At 37.2% G+C, this 19525-nt stretch overlaps 2 protein-coding genes and 1 pseudogene across 2 annotated transcripts; 1 reads left to right on the plus strand and 2 right to left on the minus strand.

The window, feature by feature from the left end:
• Positions 1-1430: 1430 nt before the first annotated feature.
• Positions 1431-2395, minus strand: LOC126629453 (uncharacterized; annotated as a pseudogene).
• Positions 2396-2494: 99 nt separating this feature from the next.
• LOC126629452 (metal tolerance protein 11-like) lies at positions 2495-6384 on the minus strand. The gene is made up of 6 exons (XM_050299489.1): positions 6036-6384; positions 5216-5325; positions 4889-5134; positions 3722-3802; positions 3359-3592; positions 2495-3068 (listed from the first exon to the last, which is right to left on the minus strand). Exons 1-6 carry the CDS (start codon positions 6199-6201, stop codon positions 2721-2723), a joined length of 1185 nt encoding a protein of 394 aa, XP_050155446.1. The 5' UTR covers positions 6202-6384; the 3' UTR covers positions 2495-2720.
• Positions 6385-12573: 6189 nt separating this feature from the next.
• Positions 12574-18631, plus strand: LOC126629483 (beta-hexosaminidase 1-like). Its single transcript, XM_050299530.1, has 15 exons — positions 12574-13041; positions 13140-13223; positions 13670-13705; positions 14522-14633; positions 14738-14808; positions 14912-15042; positions 15218-15234; positions 15395-15443; positions 16029-16129; positions 16239-16298; positions 16839-16872; positions 17146-17244; positions 17532-17591; positions 17677-17927; positions 18053-18631. The coding sequence occupies exons 1-15, from the start codon at positions 12706-12708 to the stop codon at positions 18226-18228; spliced, it is 1617 nt and encodes a 538-aa protein (XP_050155487.1). The 5' UTR covers positions 12574-12705; the 3' UTR covers positions 18229-18631.
• Positions 18632-19525: the final 894 nt, after the last annotated feature.

Below are 19525 nucleotides of genomic sequence, written 5' to 3' on the forward strand. Positions count from 1 at the left end.
TTATGAATAATGAGCACACATATTGTAAGACCTACTCCAACCCTGGGCTAAATGCCAAATATTTAGCCCAAAATTCCCCCCAAACACCCCCCAACCCAAGCTAAAATATTGGGCTAAAAGGGGAATGCTAAAGTTGGGCCAAATTCCCCCCCCAAATTCCCCCGGGCTAAATGCGAAATGTTTATCGGAATTTAAATTTTTTTAGATTAAAATGTTCATAAAATTAATTTACAATAATCTACATATTTATTTTTTAAAAAAAAATTGATTTAAGAAAAAAATTTAGGCTAATTTCATTCTTTAATAATTCCGGGCTAAAATTTTAGGGTAGAAGGGTTGGAGCATAAAAGATGTTTCTGGGCTAAAAGCTAAATTTTCCGGGCTAAAAAATTTGGCTTTTAGCCCAAGGGTTGGAGATGGTGCTATCGTACCACTCAATTGTTTCCCCCGTGGAAAGGTGGGGTGAAGGGGACGTACTAAGCTGTGATAATAATTACGAAGTTTCTTAAATCAATGGAACATAGGGGGATTCAACCAATAATATATTTAAAAAATAACCAAATAAAAATTGAAAATACAGAAATGGAAAGGGTGTGGGTTTTGGATGAATGTGGACGAGAGTACGTATAAGTTCAAGACCGCATGATTGAGGAGGAGGCGTAGGTGATTGAATCCACGTGACTCAGGTGTAGGCGTTGGGACAGCTCAGAGCTCACCATGTTGTGTATCGGGGCTCGCCTGATTTACCAGTTTTCAGATACTTTGGTTATGTGTTAATAATGGTCATTTAAAAAAAAAAAATTTATTAAGCGTTTTTTATATTTGTTTTTCTCTGGCAATTGCTTCATTGAAAAGTGCTTCTATGGAACCAGATCCTCTCTGGATTCAAAGAAATTGAGTTCAATGATTAAATGATTCGGACCATTAAAATTTGATCTAACGGCTATAATTATTATCATTTTTAGAGAATCTACTTATTGTAACCGTTGGATCAAATTTCAATGACCTGGATCATTTAATGAGTAGGCTCAATTCTTTTGAATCTGGAGAGGATCCGGTTCCGTGCTTCTATGCCCAAAAGCACAGGCAAGGAAGGAGAAATTCTCGTGTTTAGAACTTAAGAGGGGGAAATTGTGTGTCCGCTGAGAGGACTACGTCATCTATACGCTCAAACGCAACCAAACAGAGCCCTTGTATATTAGAGTTGGTTAAAGCGAGTTCATGCTAAAACTCATTCTATGTAAAGATTCGTTTAGAAGTGTTTTTAAAATAACTGAAAGTAATTTTGTGGAAGTATTTTTGGGTTCGAAAATCACTTGGAAGTGCATTTTAGAAAAACACAGTTCTGTATTTTTTTCCGTAAGTGTTTTTTCCATAAAGTACTTCAAGTGTTTTTTCAAGATTCACTTGCAGATTGGTTTCAAAATAACTTTCATCAAAAGCGCTTTCAGTTATTTTAAAAGCACTTATGAACACACCCAGAGGCGGATCCACAGTGAGGTCAATGGGGTCGCACGACCCCTTGGAAGCCATGGAAACAACCTTAGAGACCCCTTGGAGCTGCTGGTGCGACCTTTTTGGAGCTGCTGGTGAGACCCCTTGGCTGCACACCAAGTTTCGACGAAAGGTCTGAAAGAACCCCTGCCATGCTACTTGTCTTCCCGATTGTCCATACTGCAGGAAACCTCAAGGTAATTCTTGTTGAACAATCACCAACACGAGTATTGTGTTTTTCATGATTTGTTATTTTCATTTTTATTGTTGGGAAGGCGGCCATGCCAAAGGAGCTAGAGCTATGGATCAGGAAAAGTGGGAAATTGGCACGTCTAGCTCTCACGATCCTTATGCTGGAAAAGAATGCAATGGAGGCTTGAATTTGGAAACTGGTTATGAAGACCATGATGATAAATCTGTCGAAATCTTGGATGATCTGTGCCCGAGAAAATCAAGGGATAAATCACTAGTAATGCCCAAGTTGGAAGAAACTGATAAACATGATGATGTTTCTAATGAGGATATTAGTAGAGATTCTGATGAAGTACAAGACGATCCAACAATACCTGAGGAAGAAGCAACAATACCTGAGGAAGAAGAAACAGATTATGAAGATGATGAGTCGGTCGAAATCTTGGATGACTTTTCACCCTGCCCGAGAAAACAAGGGAGAAATCTCCATTACCATGTCTTCGGTGACACAAGAAAATGAGAACATGTTCGAGTAGTAAAGCAAGCAGAATGCAACACAAGACAGCTGATTTGTCTCTGCATCCCATGAGCCTTCTCCAATCAAAGTTGTATTGGGATCGAATGGCCTTCGATACCAGACGATATGCATGCCATTTCTGTTAAAAAAAATTTGCGCGCTACGCGCTATCCTTATTTACCTCCCAAACATTATTTCCTGAATCCACCACTGAACACACCCTAAGACCTCCAACACGAGAGAGGTCAACTAGTGAGTTATTCTTTTGTAGGCGGTTGAAAAACATGCGAGTTTCTCAAGAAGTAGTGATATACAGTAACTTGAAATTGCTGGGTCTCACTATAAGGTGCATGCGACCCCGCCATACAAATGATGTTTTCCCAGTGTTACCAGAATCCCAACTTGTTCTTGACGCCTACCAAACATCTACATATTTTCAGTTTATTACTGCCTTCGATTCGGGATCGATTCTAGCGTACAAAGTTGAACACAACAACAAATAGAAATATCCTCACTTTTATGAGTGCGACTGTGCGTGCTCCGGCTTGTGGCTGAACTCGTAATCTAGATGAACAAAGGCGCGCTCGATTTCAGGCAGGAGCTCAAGCTTCTCCTGCAGCGTTTCCCCTATGTCATGAGCCTCTTGTAAGGGCATGTCTGCCGGCAGGACAATGTCAACCTCGACGAAGTAGTGCGAGCCAAAGGTGTAAGCCCGGACTGTATCGATATGGCGTATTGCCTTGTGATGGTTCCAGCAAAGGTACGTCAATTTTTGTAGATATTCGGGAGCAGCTGATCTTCCAACTAGCGAGTTCACATTTTCCAGCACAGTCAACGACCATGTGCGAATGGTGTACAAGGCCAGCTGCAAAAACCCAAGGTCACAACCCCAATAGCAAAATAATGGACATAGCATCAATTGAAATTTGAGTTTAACACAAATCATATGATAATCAACACCCAGGAGATGTCGGTTATTTGTGAACAAATGTTTGACAACCTCTCATCTAATATCTCGTTTGACTGCTATGTACTTCATAAGATTTACCATCCCTCTACTAAATTTGAAAGTTTCGACACTCTTAACATAGAGTTCCCTATAGTTATTTGTGGGAAGGAAGGGTAGACGAATGAAGAGAGCAGGAAGCCACTTACAATGATGGCTCCAACGGGGTCCATCCAATCATCAAAATAATTAGCAAGGAGCACAGCAACGAGACCAATGATGTTAGTTATAACATCAAAGAAGTGATCCTGGGCATAAGCTTTAACAATTTCGTTCTTGAAACTGCGGCAGTAAAGCATCAGAAGGAATTTTACCAAAGTCACCGAGAGCATAATGCCCACGACCCATCGCTCTTGATCCTTGGTCAAGCTGAACTCATGCTCCTAGTCAAACATATAAATTTCAAAGCCAAGAGAGTGTTTATTTGAACAATCGATTGAAAAGATCATTTATTCAAGCTTCCAAGTGAACAAATATCTTAATCTGATTAATAACAGCTCATAATAACTTACATCAGAAACTAGTGTGCGCAATGACTCCAGGATGATCTGCAGTCCCAGGGTTGCCATGACAGAGGCAAAAACAAGGATTCCCTGCATTTTTTTTTTTTCCCAAGCTTCAAATTTGAGTATGATAGACATTTCACCAACTCCTCAAAAACAGATGAGAAAAAATATGACCTACAAGAATTCAAGCTAAGTATATCAACTGCTATATGTAGAACAAGCCATCTACCTCCATATCTTTAAAGCAATGGCAGATAAACAAACCAAGCTATGGAAAAACAATCCATCTACCTAGAGAACCTGCTTGGTGTAAAGCTAAGGAAGAGTGCTTGTTGAGCCACACGACAAGTAGGGTTTTTGACAAACCACCCAACGAACTTAACAGGGATTAACCCGTTAGACTTGCTAGTTGGCACAAACACACACTTACAATGTATGATCAACTTCTAAGTCCTAACATATGACAACAATTCATCACATACAATATCCAAAGGCACTATAGAGTGGCAGGTAAAATGAAAATATTTCTCCTTGAAAATATAGCCTAACTTACAGAAAACAAAGAAAGACAAAAGAAACCATTATAAGCTCTGATGGAAGAAAGCAAAGCGGCCAAGATATGCCAATGAAAACTCCATATGGGAAACAAGTAAGACAATGGTCAAGCATATAGACAACGATATGAGGCAGCATGAATCAAGAAGGTATGGGAAATGGTTAGAACTTTGCTGTTAGTGCTTAGATAGAATACATTAAACATGGATTAAGAATAACTGTCTAGCTATTAGTAAAAGTGGGATAAAAGCACTACCATGTACAAGTTATACAGATAACTTTCATCTTCACTCGAAAAAGAGAAGAGAAGATAGAAATTGTATCCAATCTCAACAGTCGAGGGCGCCCAGTATGGGTGAACCCCAAACTCATTAATGGTTTAGACTGGAGAGCCACATGACTATTTAAGTTGCACGACTAAGCTAGCAACCATGCTTTGGTGATTAAACCTATGATATTATATAACACTATAACAGTAATGTATATCCCCACAAAGAGCAGAAAGACAAAGAAAGGTCGTGGTGTATAACTTTGAAGGCCACATTAAACACAGAAAACATCATAATACAGTTTGAAACTACGGCTATAGCTATCATCAAGAATAGTACAGACACGTACCAACGGCTGCATTCTTTTCTTCCCAATAGGATACTGATATGGGCTAGGGGTTTGCATGGAGAATGCAGTAAACCACAAGATGAAGCCGGACAAAAGATCAAGCAATGAGTCCAATGTGGATGCGATGATGGCCAATGAACCACTTCTGACAGATGCATAAACTTTAGCTGCAAAAAGAACCATGTTTGCAATATTGGATATTCTGATGGCAAAAGTCTCGCTTTTTGCCAACTTTTCCTTCTCTTCCTGCAACAAAACTCGTTACATTTCAGTTTAAGTAATTCGAGTATACTGAGAAGAAGACAGAAAACATGATGCTATACAAACCTTTGACATTCCAGGAATAAAACCACGCTCCGCCAAGGCATCCATTTCAGTAAAGCCCTCGAGCATTTCTACCTGTTGTTGGTAATACTCCGCCACAGTATCCTCCGTCCCTAAGGCCATCAAGCAGAACAATTAAAATGGTACCTCATATGTTAATTGCATATATGGTTTTAATATAAAGAATAACTACAAACAGTCTACGCATTTGCATAAATCCCTTTGCCCCTTTCACCCTCCACATAAACGGAACATATGAAACCCCGTTCGCCCTCCACAAAGATGATAAAACCATAAACCAGGTCAGCAGCAAGTACTCAATACTCCCAACCACAATCTGAAAATGCTTTATTTACCCGAAGATCGACAACATACATACAAACAGGTATAAATAAGTGAACTTACACTCTCACAGTCAGTCTCAATGATCTAGCAATACCAAGGACAGCATACTGAAATTCAAGTAAACCCCATAAATTCTAAAGTCCTCAACTCCATCATTCCCCCCCCCCCCCCCAATGTTTATAATTCACCTCTCCTTCGAGCTTTTCGATTACGAATTTATGCATAGCAAATTGAACCCTCCATCTGAAATCATATATTCATATACAGAAAAGCAAAAGCTAAACTCCCATCACAAAAATTAATACGAATTTTTTAATAAACCAAAAACAAAAAACTGAGCTTCCAAAAACGAAAAATTCTCGGAGACCAGAACACTCAACGCAATATTCCCATTTCAGACCATACAAAGTAAAAAATAAAATTAAAAAAAACACAAATCACAATAAAAAAAAATTCCGGAGAAGGTGCGGAAAATTACCTAAAACCCCAAGGCAGTCATGGATTCCGCGCGGAGGCTTCTTCTCCTTGTGCTCCGATGACACCTCGAAGCCGTCGAAGTTCAACCGCCACGACCCGTCGACAATGCTCGACTCCTGCAACAGCGAGCTCTCCTCGTCGTAGCAGGGCGTCACAGGATCCACCATTATCCCGGTCACCGTGAGTTAGAGAGAGAAAGAGAGGGAGAGAGAGAAGGCTGGGTTAGAGAGAGAGTGCGGGAGGAGCAGGGGAGCATTCGAGGGGCAGGAACTGAAAACTCGATGAGAATCCGAGGGGTTTTTGGGAAACGGGAATTTATATTATAGCTCTGTTGTGGACCTTGTGGTCTGCATACTCGGAGAGTTAAGCGCCAGAGGAAAAGTATGTGAGTTACGAAAACTGAAAGTTCTGATCGCCATCTGATGCCACGTGGACGGTGACGAGGTGTTATGTCAAAAGGTTGATAGAAATGGAAGGGGGATCTCTTCCATCAAAGCTTACGGATCAAGTAATCCGAATTTTTAAAATTTGATTTAACTGTTAAAATTATTATAATTTTTAAATTACCTATCTTTTTAACCGTTAAATCAAATTTTAAGAATCCGAATCACTTGATCTGTGAACTTTGATAGAAAAGTGGGCTTTGATAGAAAAGATCCAGAAAGGATCTGTACCCGATAGAAATAGACGGTGTCTCTGTGTCTGTGTCTGGGCCAGAGATTCTGGTTCACGTTGAATTCGGGTCATAGTCAATGCGGGTCCCAATTCTGGATAGGATTCTAGATTTGGGTTATTAGTGAGGCGGAGGCGCAGGTAGACCTGCGCTTGAGGATCGTCGGATGGCTATCAGGTAGCGATTAACCAATGAAGGCGCACTTGATCAGAAACTCGCAGAGTTGAAGTATGCTGAGTCAGAGTTGGTAGGCTGTTTGGTTTCGTGAGAATTGGGAATGAGAGATCGCAACATGTGCGGATTCGTTGGCCCACTTGCTGATGCATATCTAAACCAACGTTATTTTTCCACTGTGCGTGCGTGGCAACATGTCATTTTAACAATGTCTTTTTTGGAAAGTACTTTTAAAGAAAGTGTTTTCACAAACATCTTAGACCATCTCCAACCCTTAGGCTAAAAGCCAAATTTTTTAGTCCGGAAAATTTAGCTTTTAGCCTAGAAACATCTTTTCTGCTCCAACCCTACTGCCTTAAAATTTTAGCCCAGAATTATTAAAGAATGAACTTAGGCTAATTTTTTTCTTAAATCAATTTAAAATAAATAAATAAATATGTAGATTATTGTAAATTAATTTTATGAACATTTTAATCTAAAAAAAATTAAATTCCGATAAACATTTGGCATTTAGCCCGGGGGGAAAGTTGGGGGGTATTTGGCCCAGAAATAACATTTGGCATTTAGCCTAAAATTTTAACATGGGTTGGAGAGTGTTTGGGGGGGTAATTTGGCTTTTAGCCCAGGTTAGAAAGTGTTTTCACAAACATCTTAGACCATCTCCAACCCTTAGGCTAAAAGCCAAATTTTTTAGTCCGGAAAATTTAGCTTTTAGCCTAGAAACATCTTTTCTGCTCCAACCCTACTGCCTTAAAATTTTAGCCCAGAATTATTAAAGAATGAACTTAGGCTAATTTTTTTCTTAAATCAATTTAAAATAAATAAATAAATATGTAGATTATTGTAAATTAATTTTATGAACATTTTAATCTAAAAAAAATTAAATTCCGATAAACATTTGGCATTTAGCCCGGGGGGAAAGTTGGGGGGTATTTGGCCCAGAAATAACATTTGGCATTTAGCCTAAAATTTTAACATGGGTTGGAGAGTGTTTGGGGGGGTAATTTGGCTTTTAGCCCAGGTTTGGAGATGGTCTTAAGGTGGTTTTTATAAAAAAAAAAACATTAGTTATGTATTTCTTGCAGAAATCTTTTAAAGTGTTTTTTAATATTCATTTGCATTTTTATTAGAGACTGATTCTAATATTTTCATTAAAAACGTTTTTAATCATTTTAAAACACTTCTAAATGAGCCCAAAATTTTTATAAAATATATATATATGTATGTATGTATAGAGAAGAGAGAAGTTTGAGAGAAATGTGAGAGAGAGAGAGAGAATGTGAGTTTTTTTATTTTTAATTTTTTAAATTAGAGATACTATGATGACATGTAGATTAGATTTGAAAAAAAAAAGATATTTGGTATGTGTAAAATTACATTATTACTCATATTTTATTTTGTTATAGAATATCATATTGTTTTTCATCTTTATTTTTTTGTCGATAAAAATAATTTTGTTAATGGGTAATTTATATTTTGATGAATGGTGACCTCACTTGCATAGAACCATGTAGTTGAATTTTATGTACAACTAGTCGCTTTGTAGTTTGTCTATTTCGTATTACATCAAGCGCTAATTGATAGTGAAAAGTTTGAATAATTTGTTCCTCAATAATTTTGTTACGAGAAATGTGCAGACCAAAAAGCACTTTTGTTAGCTGAGCTAAACTCAAATATGCTCAGACATAAAGTCTTAAACTTGAACTTGTCTAGTAAAGTGGAGATTTGGGTGTCAATATATTAAATTGTATGGTCACTAATTTATGATACAACTTAGAAAAAATGCAAATAACATGACGTGTAAATTAGGAATACCATTAAACTTTAGTATTAAGAGAGAGAACCCTAGATAGCCATGGAGGGGGGTTTTGCCAATGATAAGAGAGAGAATCGACATAGAGAGGGTAGATGTAAGATAATTGTTGTTAGAGTAAATGTAAAAATGTAGAAAATAATTCAAATAATAACTTTGAGGTACGACTTGAATCGTTTCCTTAAAATTTTATTTGCCCCCACTCGAATGAGTTTGCTAAAGGGTTCTTGACAAATCACTTCCAGAATACAACAAAATATGAAATATTTGATTAGCAAAACCGAATTGTATTTCCTTATAAATAATTAGAAAGAAATTGTATAAATATGATGAAAAGATAAGAGAGAGCAAATAAATTGTATAGATAACAAATTACTTAATTGTGTGTAAAACATTATGCCACAACATATAATTATAGAAATTAAAGCACCCATTCATTTTGGTTGAAGGTATACAACTTTTATTAAGAATGTTGACCCAAAAAAACATGTCCAACTTCAGAAATTAATATTGACTGGTTGCATCCTTTTAATTTTACTCATACTGTTTGAGTATAACAATCTCAAAAGGTACAAGAGTAAAAGGGTGGATTATACAACCTTTATAAAGGTTGCCACACACATGCTACGCACGCAGCACCATTATATATATTTATTTATGACACACCCTGACCGAAGTTGAGGCGTCGTCACCCGAAGGTGACGTAACCAAAACTATAAGTGATGAAAGAATGTGAATAATTTAAAACTGAAACTATAACTTATTTAACTAATAAAGTGAGTGCACAGTATTAGGTAGAACCCATAGAGTACAAATATTTAGAGCCTAGATGACAAAAGAGTGTGCAGTCTAAGCTAATTAAAGTGCTTAATACACAACTGGGTAAAGACCCTACATTTATTTAGATATGTCAAAATCTGACGGAGTTTCCTCGTATGCCACAGAGAATTCAGCTATCTAAGACTTGGAGAGGCGAAAAACAGAAGGGTGAGTGGGCACAAAAACAAAGGTTTATCAAACATATTTATTTTCCGAACATCCTAACCCCTCACTATAAATCATGTATAGTTTCCAGAAAATCATACTGCGTATAAGTATGAAAACAACTGTAAATAACAATGATGCCAGAAATACTCCAAACTACAATATCTCAATAATAGCATAATGAAAATAGGTTGCTCATTAGTCTACGCTAGCACACGAGTTCATGCAGATAGTTTCTAACTTGAACAAGACTTTGATGTAATATATAAGTACGCTTTAGTGCTACAATCACGTGAAGACTAGCGATAATTGCGGTCACCTACGAGTCAGAGTTGCTTAATGCAACCTGTACAATAAGACTGACACCTACTTGAATCCAAGGCAAGCGTGCGATACAAAGGTGAATATACACGTGAAATACTAGCCCTGGCTTCGGGTGAGCACTAACACTAGGGTGCAGCAATGATGAGTTGACTACATGCATAAATATAAACATGCCATAACCATTCAATAATTTTAGTCAACATAATAAACGTACTTGTGCATCCCGTACGATTATTTTGGCATTTCACAGCAATATAACATTTCTTATAACATATTTAATCATGGCATAATAGGCGTAATATCAATCTAAAAACAACAGTGGCATGATATGCATAAATCAATTCAAAAGCATTTGTGGAAACTATAAGGTTTATATATATATATATATATATATATATATGAAAACAAAAAGCCTATTCACTGATACGTGGTCGGATCATAGGCTCCTTGCCTTACTTGACCTTGTGTGTCCTTGGGATAATTTTCACTATATTTGAAATAACTAAACTAATAAATTAAATAGGACATATTAAAAAAAGGCTAGGTAAATCTCCCATACTTTGCTCAAACGAAAGGTTTGAATATACGATAATGATCTACACGAAATTACGAACCCGTATGCGTTATGCACTTGCCGCCCAGAGGCCGGACACGCCCTCACACGCCGGTTAGCCCACGGCCACACGCACCCCCCATGTGCAAGGCATGCAGCTGACAGAGACCGACAGACGTTAGGAATATTCCGTTAAATAGTAACGGTATTACTTGACACCGTTAGAATATTCCGTCAAAGTTAACGGAATATTCTTCGTCTTCTCCGGTGAGCCACATCGTTTGGTTCGCCGGAAATTGGGAAAATTTTCAAAGCTTCATATCTTCTTCATTTCTCCACCATTTTTCGTTACAAGTTCGATTCAGGTCTAATCTGCGCTCATGCGATCGTAACGACGAGTACTATTTAATTACGCTACTAGGAAAATAAAATAAACGCTAAATACTACATCCACATCACATTGCTAACCAGGGCAGAAATGTCAATTTACACACTCAGGGATAAATTACATAGAAAATTAGGGACATGTCGTCACATATATATATATATTATATTTATTATTGAAATCTTTGGAAAGAGATCCTCTCTAAATCTCTTCCACCAAAACCCGTTGATCAAGTGATCTAGGCATTTGAAATTTGATCAAATGGCTAAAAACAGAGGGCACTTTTAAAAGTTATAATAATTTTAGCCGTTGGATCAAATTTCAAAGGTCTAGATCACTTGATCCGTGGGCTTTGGTGGAAGAGATCCGGAGATGATCTCTTTTCGAAATCTCTAACAACTGCACACCAACTAATCATGTTTGTAGTTTGTACCAACTAATATAGGCAAGATTCATATAAAAACTTTAAATCAATTCTTAAAGGGAAGATTAATATATAAAAAAATATTCTTAAAGGAAAGGAGAATATAAAAAAAAATATTCTTAAAGGAAAGGAGACTCCAAATTCGAATCTCCTTTCCACACACAATGAAAATTAACAAAAAAAATAGGGCTGGCAGCAGAGGGAAGGGGGTTGAGTGAGGAAAAAAATAGGACCAGTATAATAACATAAACGACTGATACCATATAAAAACTTTAAATCAATTCTTAAAGGGAAGACTAATAAAAAAAAATATTCTTAAAGGAAAGGAGAATCCAAATTCGAATCCCCTTTCCACACACAATTAGAGAAAATTAACAAAAAAAAAATAGGGTTGGCAGCAGAGGGAAGGGGGCGAGAGAGGAAAAAAAATAGGGCCAGTATAATTACCTAAACGACTGATACCATATAAAAACTTTGAATCAATTCTTAAGAGAAGTCTCAACGAAACATTCATGTTACTGTTTACTTTTAACGTTAAGGACATTTAACTCTAAAAAGTCACTTTTGATACTATTCACTTACAACATTTTTTTGTCATTTTGGTTAAAATTCATAGTTTCAAGTCATTTTCGTTAGTTTTCCTATTATTTTAAGGGGAGGATTAATAAAAAAAAAATTCTTAAAGGAAAGGAGAATAAAAAAAAAATCTTAAATGAAAGGAGAAACCAAATTCGAATCCCCTTTCCCCACACAATTAGAGAAAATTAACAAAAAATTATAGTGCTGTAAAATATAATAATCTCCGAAACTTTTAGCGGTAATTTAAAGTTATCATCTATTTGCATTTTTTGCAGCCACCAAAAGTGTAACCGCGGCAATAAGTTCGTTGATATTATGTCATAAACACAGCACTCACAGAGACAATAATTCCCCAACAAAACACTATCATAGTCTATCATAGTATAAACAAAGAGGGAAGATAATTTAACCTCAAAGATTTCACCTTAATTAAATCATCATCCGAATTATCCTCACCATCAACTATCAACTGAGTAATGTTATTCATATCATATTTTTGTACCATATTTTCATACCATGTGGTATGAAAATTTAAAAATCTGATTAATTCAAATGATCTGGATGCCCACGGCAAATCGTAGGTGATAAAAATATAGTATAAAAACATTGTATAAATAGCATTAATCTCGCAAACTTCGGTTTTTTCCTCCCAACATCATCAGATGGTCCAACTACTCCACTCTTCCGCTGCCAAAAACATCAAGGTTCTGATCCAACACTCAAAACCCTCAGTCCAATTCCTCTGAAAATCCCCCGAAAATCATGTCCTCCTTGTTCCTGAGCCTGTTTATAATCTCCCATTCCCTCTGTGTTTTGGTTAATTCAGCCGGCGAAGTCAACGACTCTCTGACGTTGTTATGGCCGCTGCCGGCCGAGTTCACCTTCGGGAACAAGACCCTCTCCGTCGACCCGGCGCTCTCGCTGGTTGTTGGCGGGAACGGCGGCGGCTCCGGCATTCTGAAGCTGGGTTTTGATCGGTACAGAGAAATTATATTCAAGAACAATCATGGGGTTTTAGCTTTGAATACACTGAGGGGAAGTAGACAGAGTTATGATATTAGTAAGCTGAGAATTGTGGTTGAATCGGCCGACGAAGATGTGAGTTGGGTTTTTGCTGAAATTTGTAATTTGTTTCTGTTTTTGGGGAAATGATTGTGGGTTTTTGGTTTTGATTGTGTGTTTTGTGTTTTTTGCAGCTTCAACTTGGTGTGGATGAGAGCTATACTTTGTTTGTGGTGAAGAATGATGGCAAATCGATTGTTGGCGAGGCGACGATCGAGGTAAATTGATGATTGGATGTTGTGGTTTTTCAATTGTTTCGTGTTTGATGGCAATTTGAATCGGAAAAAGATGATAATTTGTTGAGCATTTGAAAGATTAAATGGTTAATGCTGCATTACTGTGTCCCGAAAAGCTTAAGCTTGAACGGGGAGCAATGTATATAAAGCAGAACACGTACATGCTGTCCCCGCTTGCATTGACTGCACTGCATGGGGTTAACAGATGACTAGGGTTTTGAACCGTGGAATTGGAACTCTTGTACCATGTTAGACCGTTGTGTATTGCAGTTCTGTAGTATTTCCTGTGGCTTTGACGAGTATAGGTTGCATTAAGATCATAATTAATTAATCATGACTTACATTTTAGATTAATTGAATACCAAAATAATGGTATGGTTGTGCTGCAGCTCCGCGGATGTTGATTTTTGTTCCCATTTTGGTTGCAGGCGAACACTGTGTATGGTGCTCTGCGGGCTTTGGAGGTATGCGTGCTTTTTGCTAATTTCATTATGAATTAGGCATGTTCATGTACACGCTCAAGTACATAAACAAGAGTGTTATCTTTCATTGTGAATTGGACATGTTCATGTACATAAATAAGAGCGTTGTCTTTCACTGTGAACTGGACTGCAACATGACTTCCAATTAGGAAAGCGAGGGAGTGGTAGTGAAAAGCTAATCCATTATCATCCAATTAAAGGATAGAAGTAGAATTTGCACAGATGATAATCACGTTTCCTCCTCATGCTCTTTCGCACTGTGGTGCACGAGGGGTCACTTAGCTGAACCTTTGTTGGGTTTGTAACTGCCAGTAAATGTTACTGGGGATGCTGTTGATTGTCCTGCAATAAGAGTAAACAGTTATGCATCCATTGCCATAACTTGTTCCTCTCACTGGTGTCTCCTTATATCAGCTTAGCAATGTCATGTCTTAGCTTCCATTCCTATAACGTTGGAGCTTTTTCTATGGTTAGATGGGTGTAATTACCGTACTTGAAGCCCTGAATAGCCGATGAGACCCACCCACATGATAGGTGCTCAAGCTGTGCCATTTAGAAATGGTAGAATGATGTCATATGCTCCTCTGCTAGGTCTGGTGGTTGAGAAAAGACTTGCTTGAATTGATACGATATATGATATGTAGTGCTTGAGTTATAGAAAAACTAGAAGACATAGCTGGTCTGATAATTTGTATGCATGATAGGATGCTTAAAAATTCTCTCATTTTTTGTAAATAGGCATGGCTTTGTCTTGTTCGGTCTCTTCCTTATTCATTCTTCTCTTCTGCCATTTTCTAGACATTCAGCCAGTTGTGTACTTTTGATTATGGGAGTAAATCTGTACAAGTAAATAAGGCACCCTGGTACATAAAGGATAGTCCAAGGTTTGCATACCGAGGGCTTTTGATTGGTAAGCCGCAATTTTTCACGTGAAAGAAGGATTTCTATGCAAAGTTCATGAATTAGTTTGTCCTATAATATTTCTGAGTGCCAATCTTGTTGACACTTTTCCAGATACATCAAGGCACTATTTACCAATTGAAGTGATTAAGCAAGTGATCCAGTCAATGTCGTATGCTAAACTTGTAAGATTTGCTACTTGGAAGGATTTTTCATTTGTTTTACATCCCGATCTGCTTCTCTAATTTTTTGACATGTGATACTGATGTTGGGAATTACATTAAGTAGAATGTTCTTCATTGGCACGTCATAGATAGAGAGTCTTTTCCTCTAGAAGTACCTTCATATCCAAAATTGTGGAATGGTGCGTACACAAAATGGGAGCGCTACACGGTTGAGGATGCAATTGAAATTGTCAAGTAAGGTTTCTTTACTGTAGATTATGCAATCCTCATTAACTTTTGAACTCTAAATGCTTTTAAGGAAAAGAAAAGAAACCCTTTATCATGCTTATCTTATGTGCAGTTCTTGCTTTCTTATTGTTACATATACTAATTTTGTGTTCTTTCCATATTTTGACATGTTAATGTGAAGCTTTGCCAAAACAAGAGGTGTGCAGACAATTGTTGTTTCCTTACTGGGCCACAAAACAAGCTTACATTCTTCATTATTCCATTTTGTTTATATAGCCTGGCTGTGGGACATTATATTGCATAAGGGGTAAAAGGATTTTGCATATTTTACATGATCATTTTCGATGTTTTGTGGCAGGCATCAATGTTATGGCAGAAGTAGATGTCCCTGGTCATGCAGAGTCATGGTAAAAACCTTTCTTAATATCAACTGTTGTCAAGTAGCTATTTTTTCTGATCTAGAATTAGATAGTTAATTAGCGTGGTCTCACCAAATGAAAGGACCTTAGCTTACTTGCCTTTGATTTCTTCAGTGATTATTGCCTCATGGCTTTCTAGGAACTTTGGGAGAAGATACTTCCCTTTCAATATTTTAGTCAATTTTTTTCTGTATAAAAGGGTAAACCTTTTCCTATGGAGGTCATACTGTAATCTTGATTCTTGAATAACTCCCTCTGCTAAAGGTTAAAATGATTTTGAGAGAACAATAATGTGTGTACTTCATACCGCCATCTAGTTTCATCTTATGGAGAAAATTTTCTCTCATTTACTACTTTGTCTGGCTGATCTGAAGCTTTTTGTCTTTGGTAATTTATTTTTTTGCCTTTAGGCTTTACCACATGGTGTTCACTTTCTGGGAACTTAAAATTAGAATTAGCAAAAAGATTCGAACTTTCTACCTTGCACTCTCCTTGAAGAATTATGCTTTTCGGTTATCTGTTGAAAACTACTTATTCTTGAAAGATCTACCTGTTCTTGATCCTCATGTGCAGGGGCACTGGGTATCCTGATCTTTGGCCTTCCCCTTCCTGCAGAGAGCCACTTGATGTTTCGAAGGACTTAAGTTTAGATGTGATTTCTGGAATTCTGACAGGTTAACATCGTGATAACATCTCTCTCTCTCTCTATCTCTCTGTAAGTACTTTGGAAAGTTTTGCCTTTATCTTGCATAAACCTATGAAAGTTTAATTTCTATTGTACAGATATGAGAAAGATTTTTCCCTTCGAGCTGTTCCACTTGGGCGGTGATGAAGTTAATACAAGTAAGTTAAAAGTGACATTTGTTCTAAGCTAAGTTTCTGCAATCATGTTGTTTACAAAGAACTAATATGAAGTGAACTAGTGCTTTCTTCTTTTACAATCCATGAATACAAGGGAATAATAAGTTTAATTAAACAGAAACGAAACAATTAATGTTTGTTATCCTTCCAAGAGTTTGGAGTACAAAATGTTCATATCACCTACATTGAGATACTGTTACTTGTAAGTGGGCGGATGACATTCTGCCTTTTGAAAAATATGATGGATATGTGAGAGAAGGGATTAATATTCTAGGAACTGTAACGCAAACTTGTGTGGTAATATATTTTCAATGTTAGGGCATTAGTGTTGTGGCTTTTAAAAAATTCTTTGCTGTTACATTGATTTCACCTTTAGGGTATTTCATTTTGGGAAATGATTTCCGGCACCCTTTCTCCCCTTGATCACCCCTGTAATTATATGTCATGTGCTTAATCTCTCTCTCTCCCCTCCCCCCTCTCTCCATCTGTTTATACCATCTGATGTTATTTCACTATTGGCAGCTTGTTGGAACACCACTCAACATGTGAAGCAATGGTACGTACTTTGTTTGTCTTTATTCATCATCTTTCAGATCTTATACGATTGATTACTATTTGCATGTAACTCTTGTACCTTTCAAACCATGATAACTTGAAATCACAACAAAATACTCGAACAACTTCGTCTTACAGTCACACAATCTCAAACTGGCTAAAGTTTCTATTGAGCATGTACTGATTTAATTACAACCATCATGGCAACCTCAGATGATTTGTTTAGCCATACTTGATTTGTGTTTGATATGTTTATTGGACTTTATATCTGTAGGCTTGAAGAGCGAAACATGACTACTAAAGATGCATATCAGTATTTTGTTATTAAAGCACAAGAAATAGCAATTTCAAAGAAGTGGACCCCAGTAAACTGGTATGTCCAAAATCATGTCCTTGACTTGTTACCATCCTTTTAAATTTGTTTCTTTTTTCTTTGCATTGGCTTGCATGGAAAATTTGAAGCCAGTGTTTTTTTCTCTCTCGTAAGTACTTGCCAAAGGCGAATTTGAACCACATTGTTGCTAGCCCATTGTGAGGCTTAGCCTACCCCCTTCCCTTTAGTGTAGATAAATAAAGGGGTTAAAATCCAATGAGTGTTCTTTGTTTTTGTTTCTCAATACCGTAATGAATCACGTAACAAATGTAATTTTCTCTACGCAGGGAAGAAACCTTCAATACCTTCCCATCGAAGCTCAATCCCAAGACCGTAGTGCATAACTGGTGCTTTTCTTCCCCATGCACATTTTCTGTGATGGCATTGAGTGACGCTCTAACCGTTTAAAGCACTTTCTTCTAAATCCAATAGGTTGGGCTCAGGGGTTTGTCCGAAGGCGGTTGCCAAAGGTTTCAGATGTATTTTCAGCAATCAGGGTGTTTGGTATCTTGACCATCTAGATGTCCCTTGGGATGTTACGTACGATGCTGAACCACTTGAAGGAATTACTGATATTTCTCAGCAAAAGCTTGTTATCGGAGGAGAAGTATGCATGTGGGGGGAGACAGCTGATACATCAGATGTTCAGCAAACAATTTGGCCTCGAGCTGCAGCTGCTGCAGGTAAGTAGTGAAATTTGTTACACCATAGATTTCATTTGATGCCTGTCTTACCATTTTTTTTAATCTGATTTGAATCATTTGAAGACTGTCAAATTTGATTTAATGGCATTTCGTTTTCCTTGTAGAACGCTTGTGGAGCAGGAGGGGGGTAACATCTCGTGGAAATAGTTATGCAACAGCATTTTCTCGGCTACAATACTTTAGATGTCTCTTAAACAGACGTGGAGTTCAAGCCGCTCCAGTAACAAACTTCTATGCTCGAAGTCCGCCAACTTGGTCTGGATCATGCTACGATCAATAATACTTCCAATTGTTATAGGATGGTTCTATTCACACACCCATTTTTACTTTCCCACGCCCTTGTTATGTGTTGGCCATTGGTCTTCAATTCATTCGATCTAACGCCCGGAAATTGAAAGGGGTGTGTGAGAAGTAGAAATGGGTGTGTGGATAACACTACCCTTGTTATATTAAGTGATTTCACGAGTGGTAAGATTCCCTTCCAATGTTCTACTAATAAACGAACCGTTACAGAATTCAGTGTTTCTCTTGCTTGAACATGCATTGCCTACTTATTGTATGATAGCTATTGTTGTGAGTTTGATCAGCCAGATTTGAAGGTTTAGAATCACAGAATACGGTCATTGTATTTGGCAAAATGTGTCGTCGTTGAGTATAAATTACTAATATGATTGAATTTCCTACTTCTTCCTGTCTAGCATTTCTGTGTTTTCGTGTAGTGACAGTCCGATCACGATGGCATCGGGTCGAATTATATTAGTCATATGATATCTGTGATGTATACCAAATTCTCATCACACACGGGTTTCTGAAGGTCATATATACTGAGCTTAAGAAATGTGTGAATTTTGGGGACTTTTTAGGTTCATGTCTTCATGATGTCGCTTTCCTCATTGCATTGAATGTGAAAATTAGCAAAGAGTAGCAATCGTCCGTATTTGAATCTCTCGTTTCCCACTTATAGAAAAGCGTTCGTGAATCTATAGAAAAGCCGAATATCCTCTTCACTAGGATATTGGATCACGTGCAAAAAAATTTTAGGGCTTTTTGAATCTCTCGTTTCCCACTTGTAGAAAAACGTTCGTGAAATTACGGCAATATGTTTTCAATCATTACATTTTGTGGTTGTGATCGATAAGATTATAATTGTGGTCGCTAATTTCTGAGAGCGAACATGTTAGACACAATAATTGTTATCAAATAAGTCCAAGCCCAATATATTATAAGTTTATAAAATATAACCATCACATTAGTCCAATTTAATTGGATTAATCTAGTTCAGGCCGAGCCAACAAACATAGCTCTATCGACTACTCTCATTCCTCATGTCGTTTTGTATATTAAAAGAAAAAAGTGGTCAACTATTCACAACAATTGTTAGGCATCCGAGTCCCACATAAATAAAATGACCTACAATAATTCATACACGCGTAAGCGACTGATACTAACACAACTTTTTGAATAATCGTTTCTAAACAGATCATTTTGAATGTGCAATTTCAATTTGGTAGGTAACAATGGCTTTCAAACTTCGACCCATATTTTGAATCTAACTTTTATGATATTACCAAATACCA

This window comes from Malus sylvestris, chromosome 7 (assembly GCF_916048215.2).
Source record: "Malus sylvestris chromosome 7, drMalSylv7.2, whole genome shotgun sequence".
NCBI lineage: Eukaryota > Viridiplantae > Streptophyta > Magnoliopsida > Rosales > Rosaceae > Malus > Malus sylvestris.

Bases quoted from the DNA above. Each gene is read 5' to 3' on its own strand.
- LOC126629452 (XM_050299489.1), bottom strand. From the start codon at position 6,201: ATGGTGGATCCTGTGACGCCCTGCTACGACGAGGAGAGCTCGCTGTTG. The intron at 5,135-5,215 runs GTTTGTATAGCA...GTTTTGTTGCAG, and splicing joins TTATTCCTGGAATGTCAAAG to GAAGAGAAGGAAAAGTTGGC. The intron at 3,069-3,358 runs GTAAGTGGCTTC...GGGTTTTTGCAG, and splicing joins ACCCCGTTGGAGCCATCATT to CTGGCCTTGTACACCATTCG.
- LOC126629483 (XM_050299530.1), top strand. From the start codon at position 12,706: ATGTCCTCCTTGTTCCTGAGCCTGTTTATAATCTCCCATTCCCTCTGT. The intron at 13,706-14,521 runs GTATGCGTGCTT...GCCATTTTCTAG, and splicing joins GTGCTCTGCGGGCTTTGGAG to ACATTCAGCCAGTTGTGTAC. The intron at 14,634-14,737 runs GTAAGCCGCAAT...ACACTTTTCCAG, and splicing joins ATACCGAGGGCTTTTGATTG to ATACATCAAGGCACTATTTA.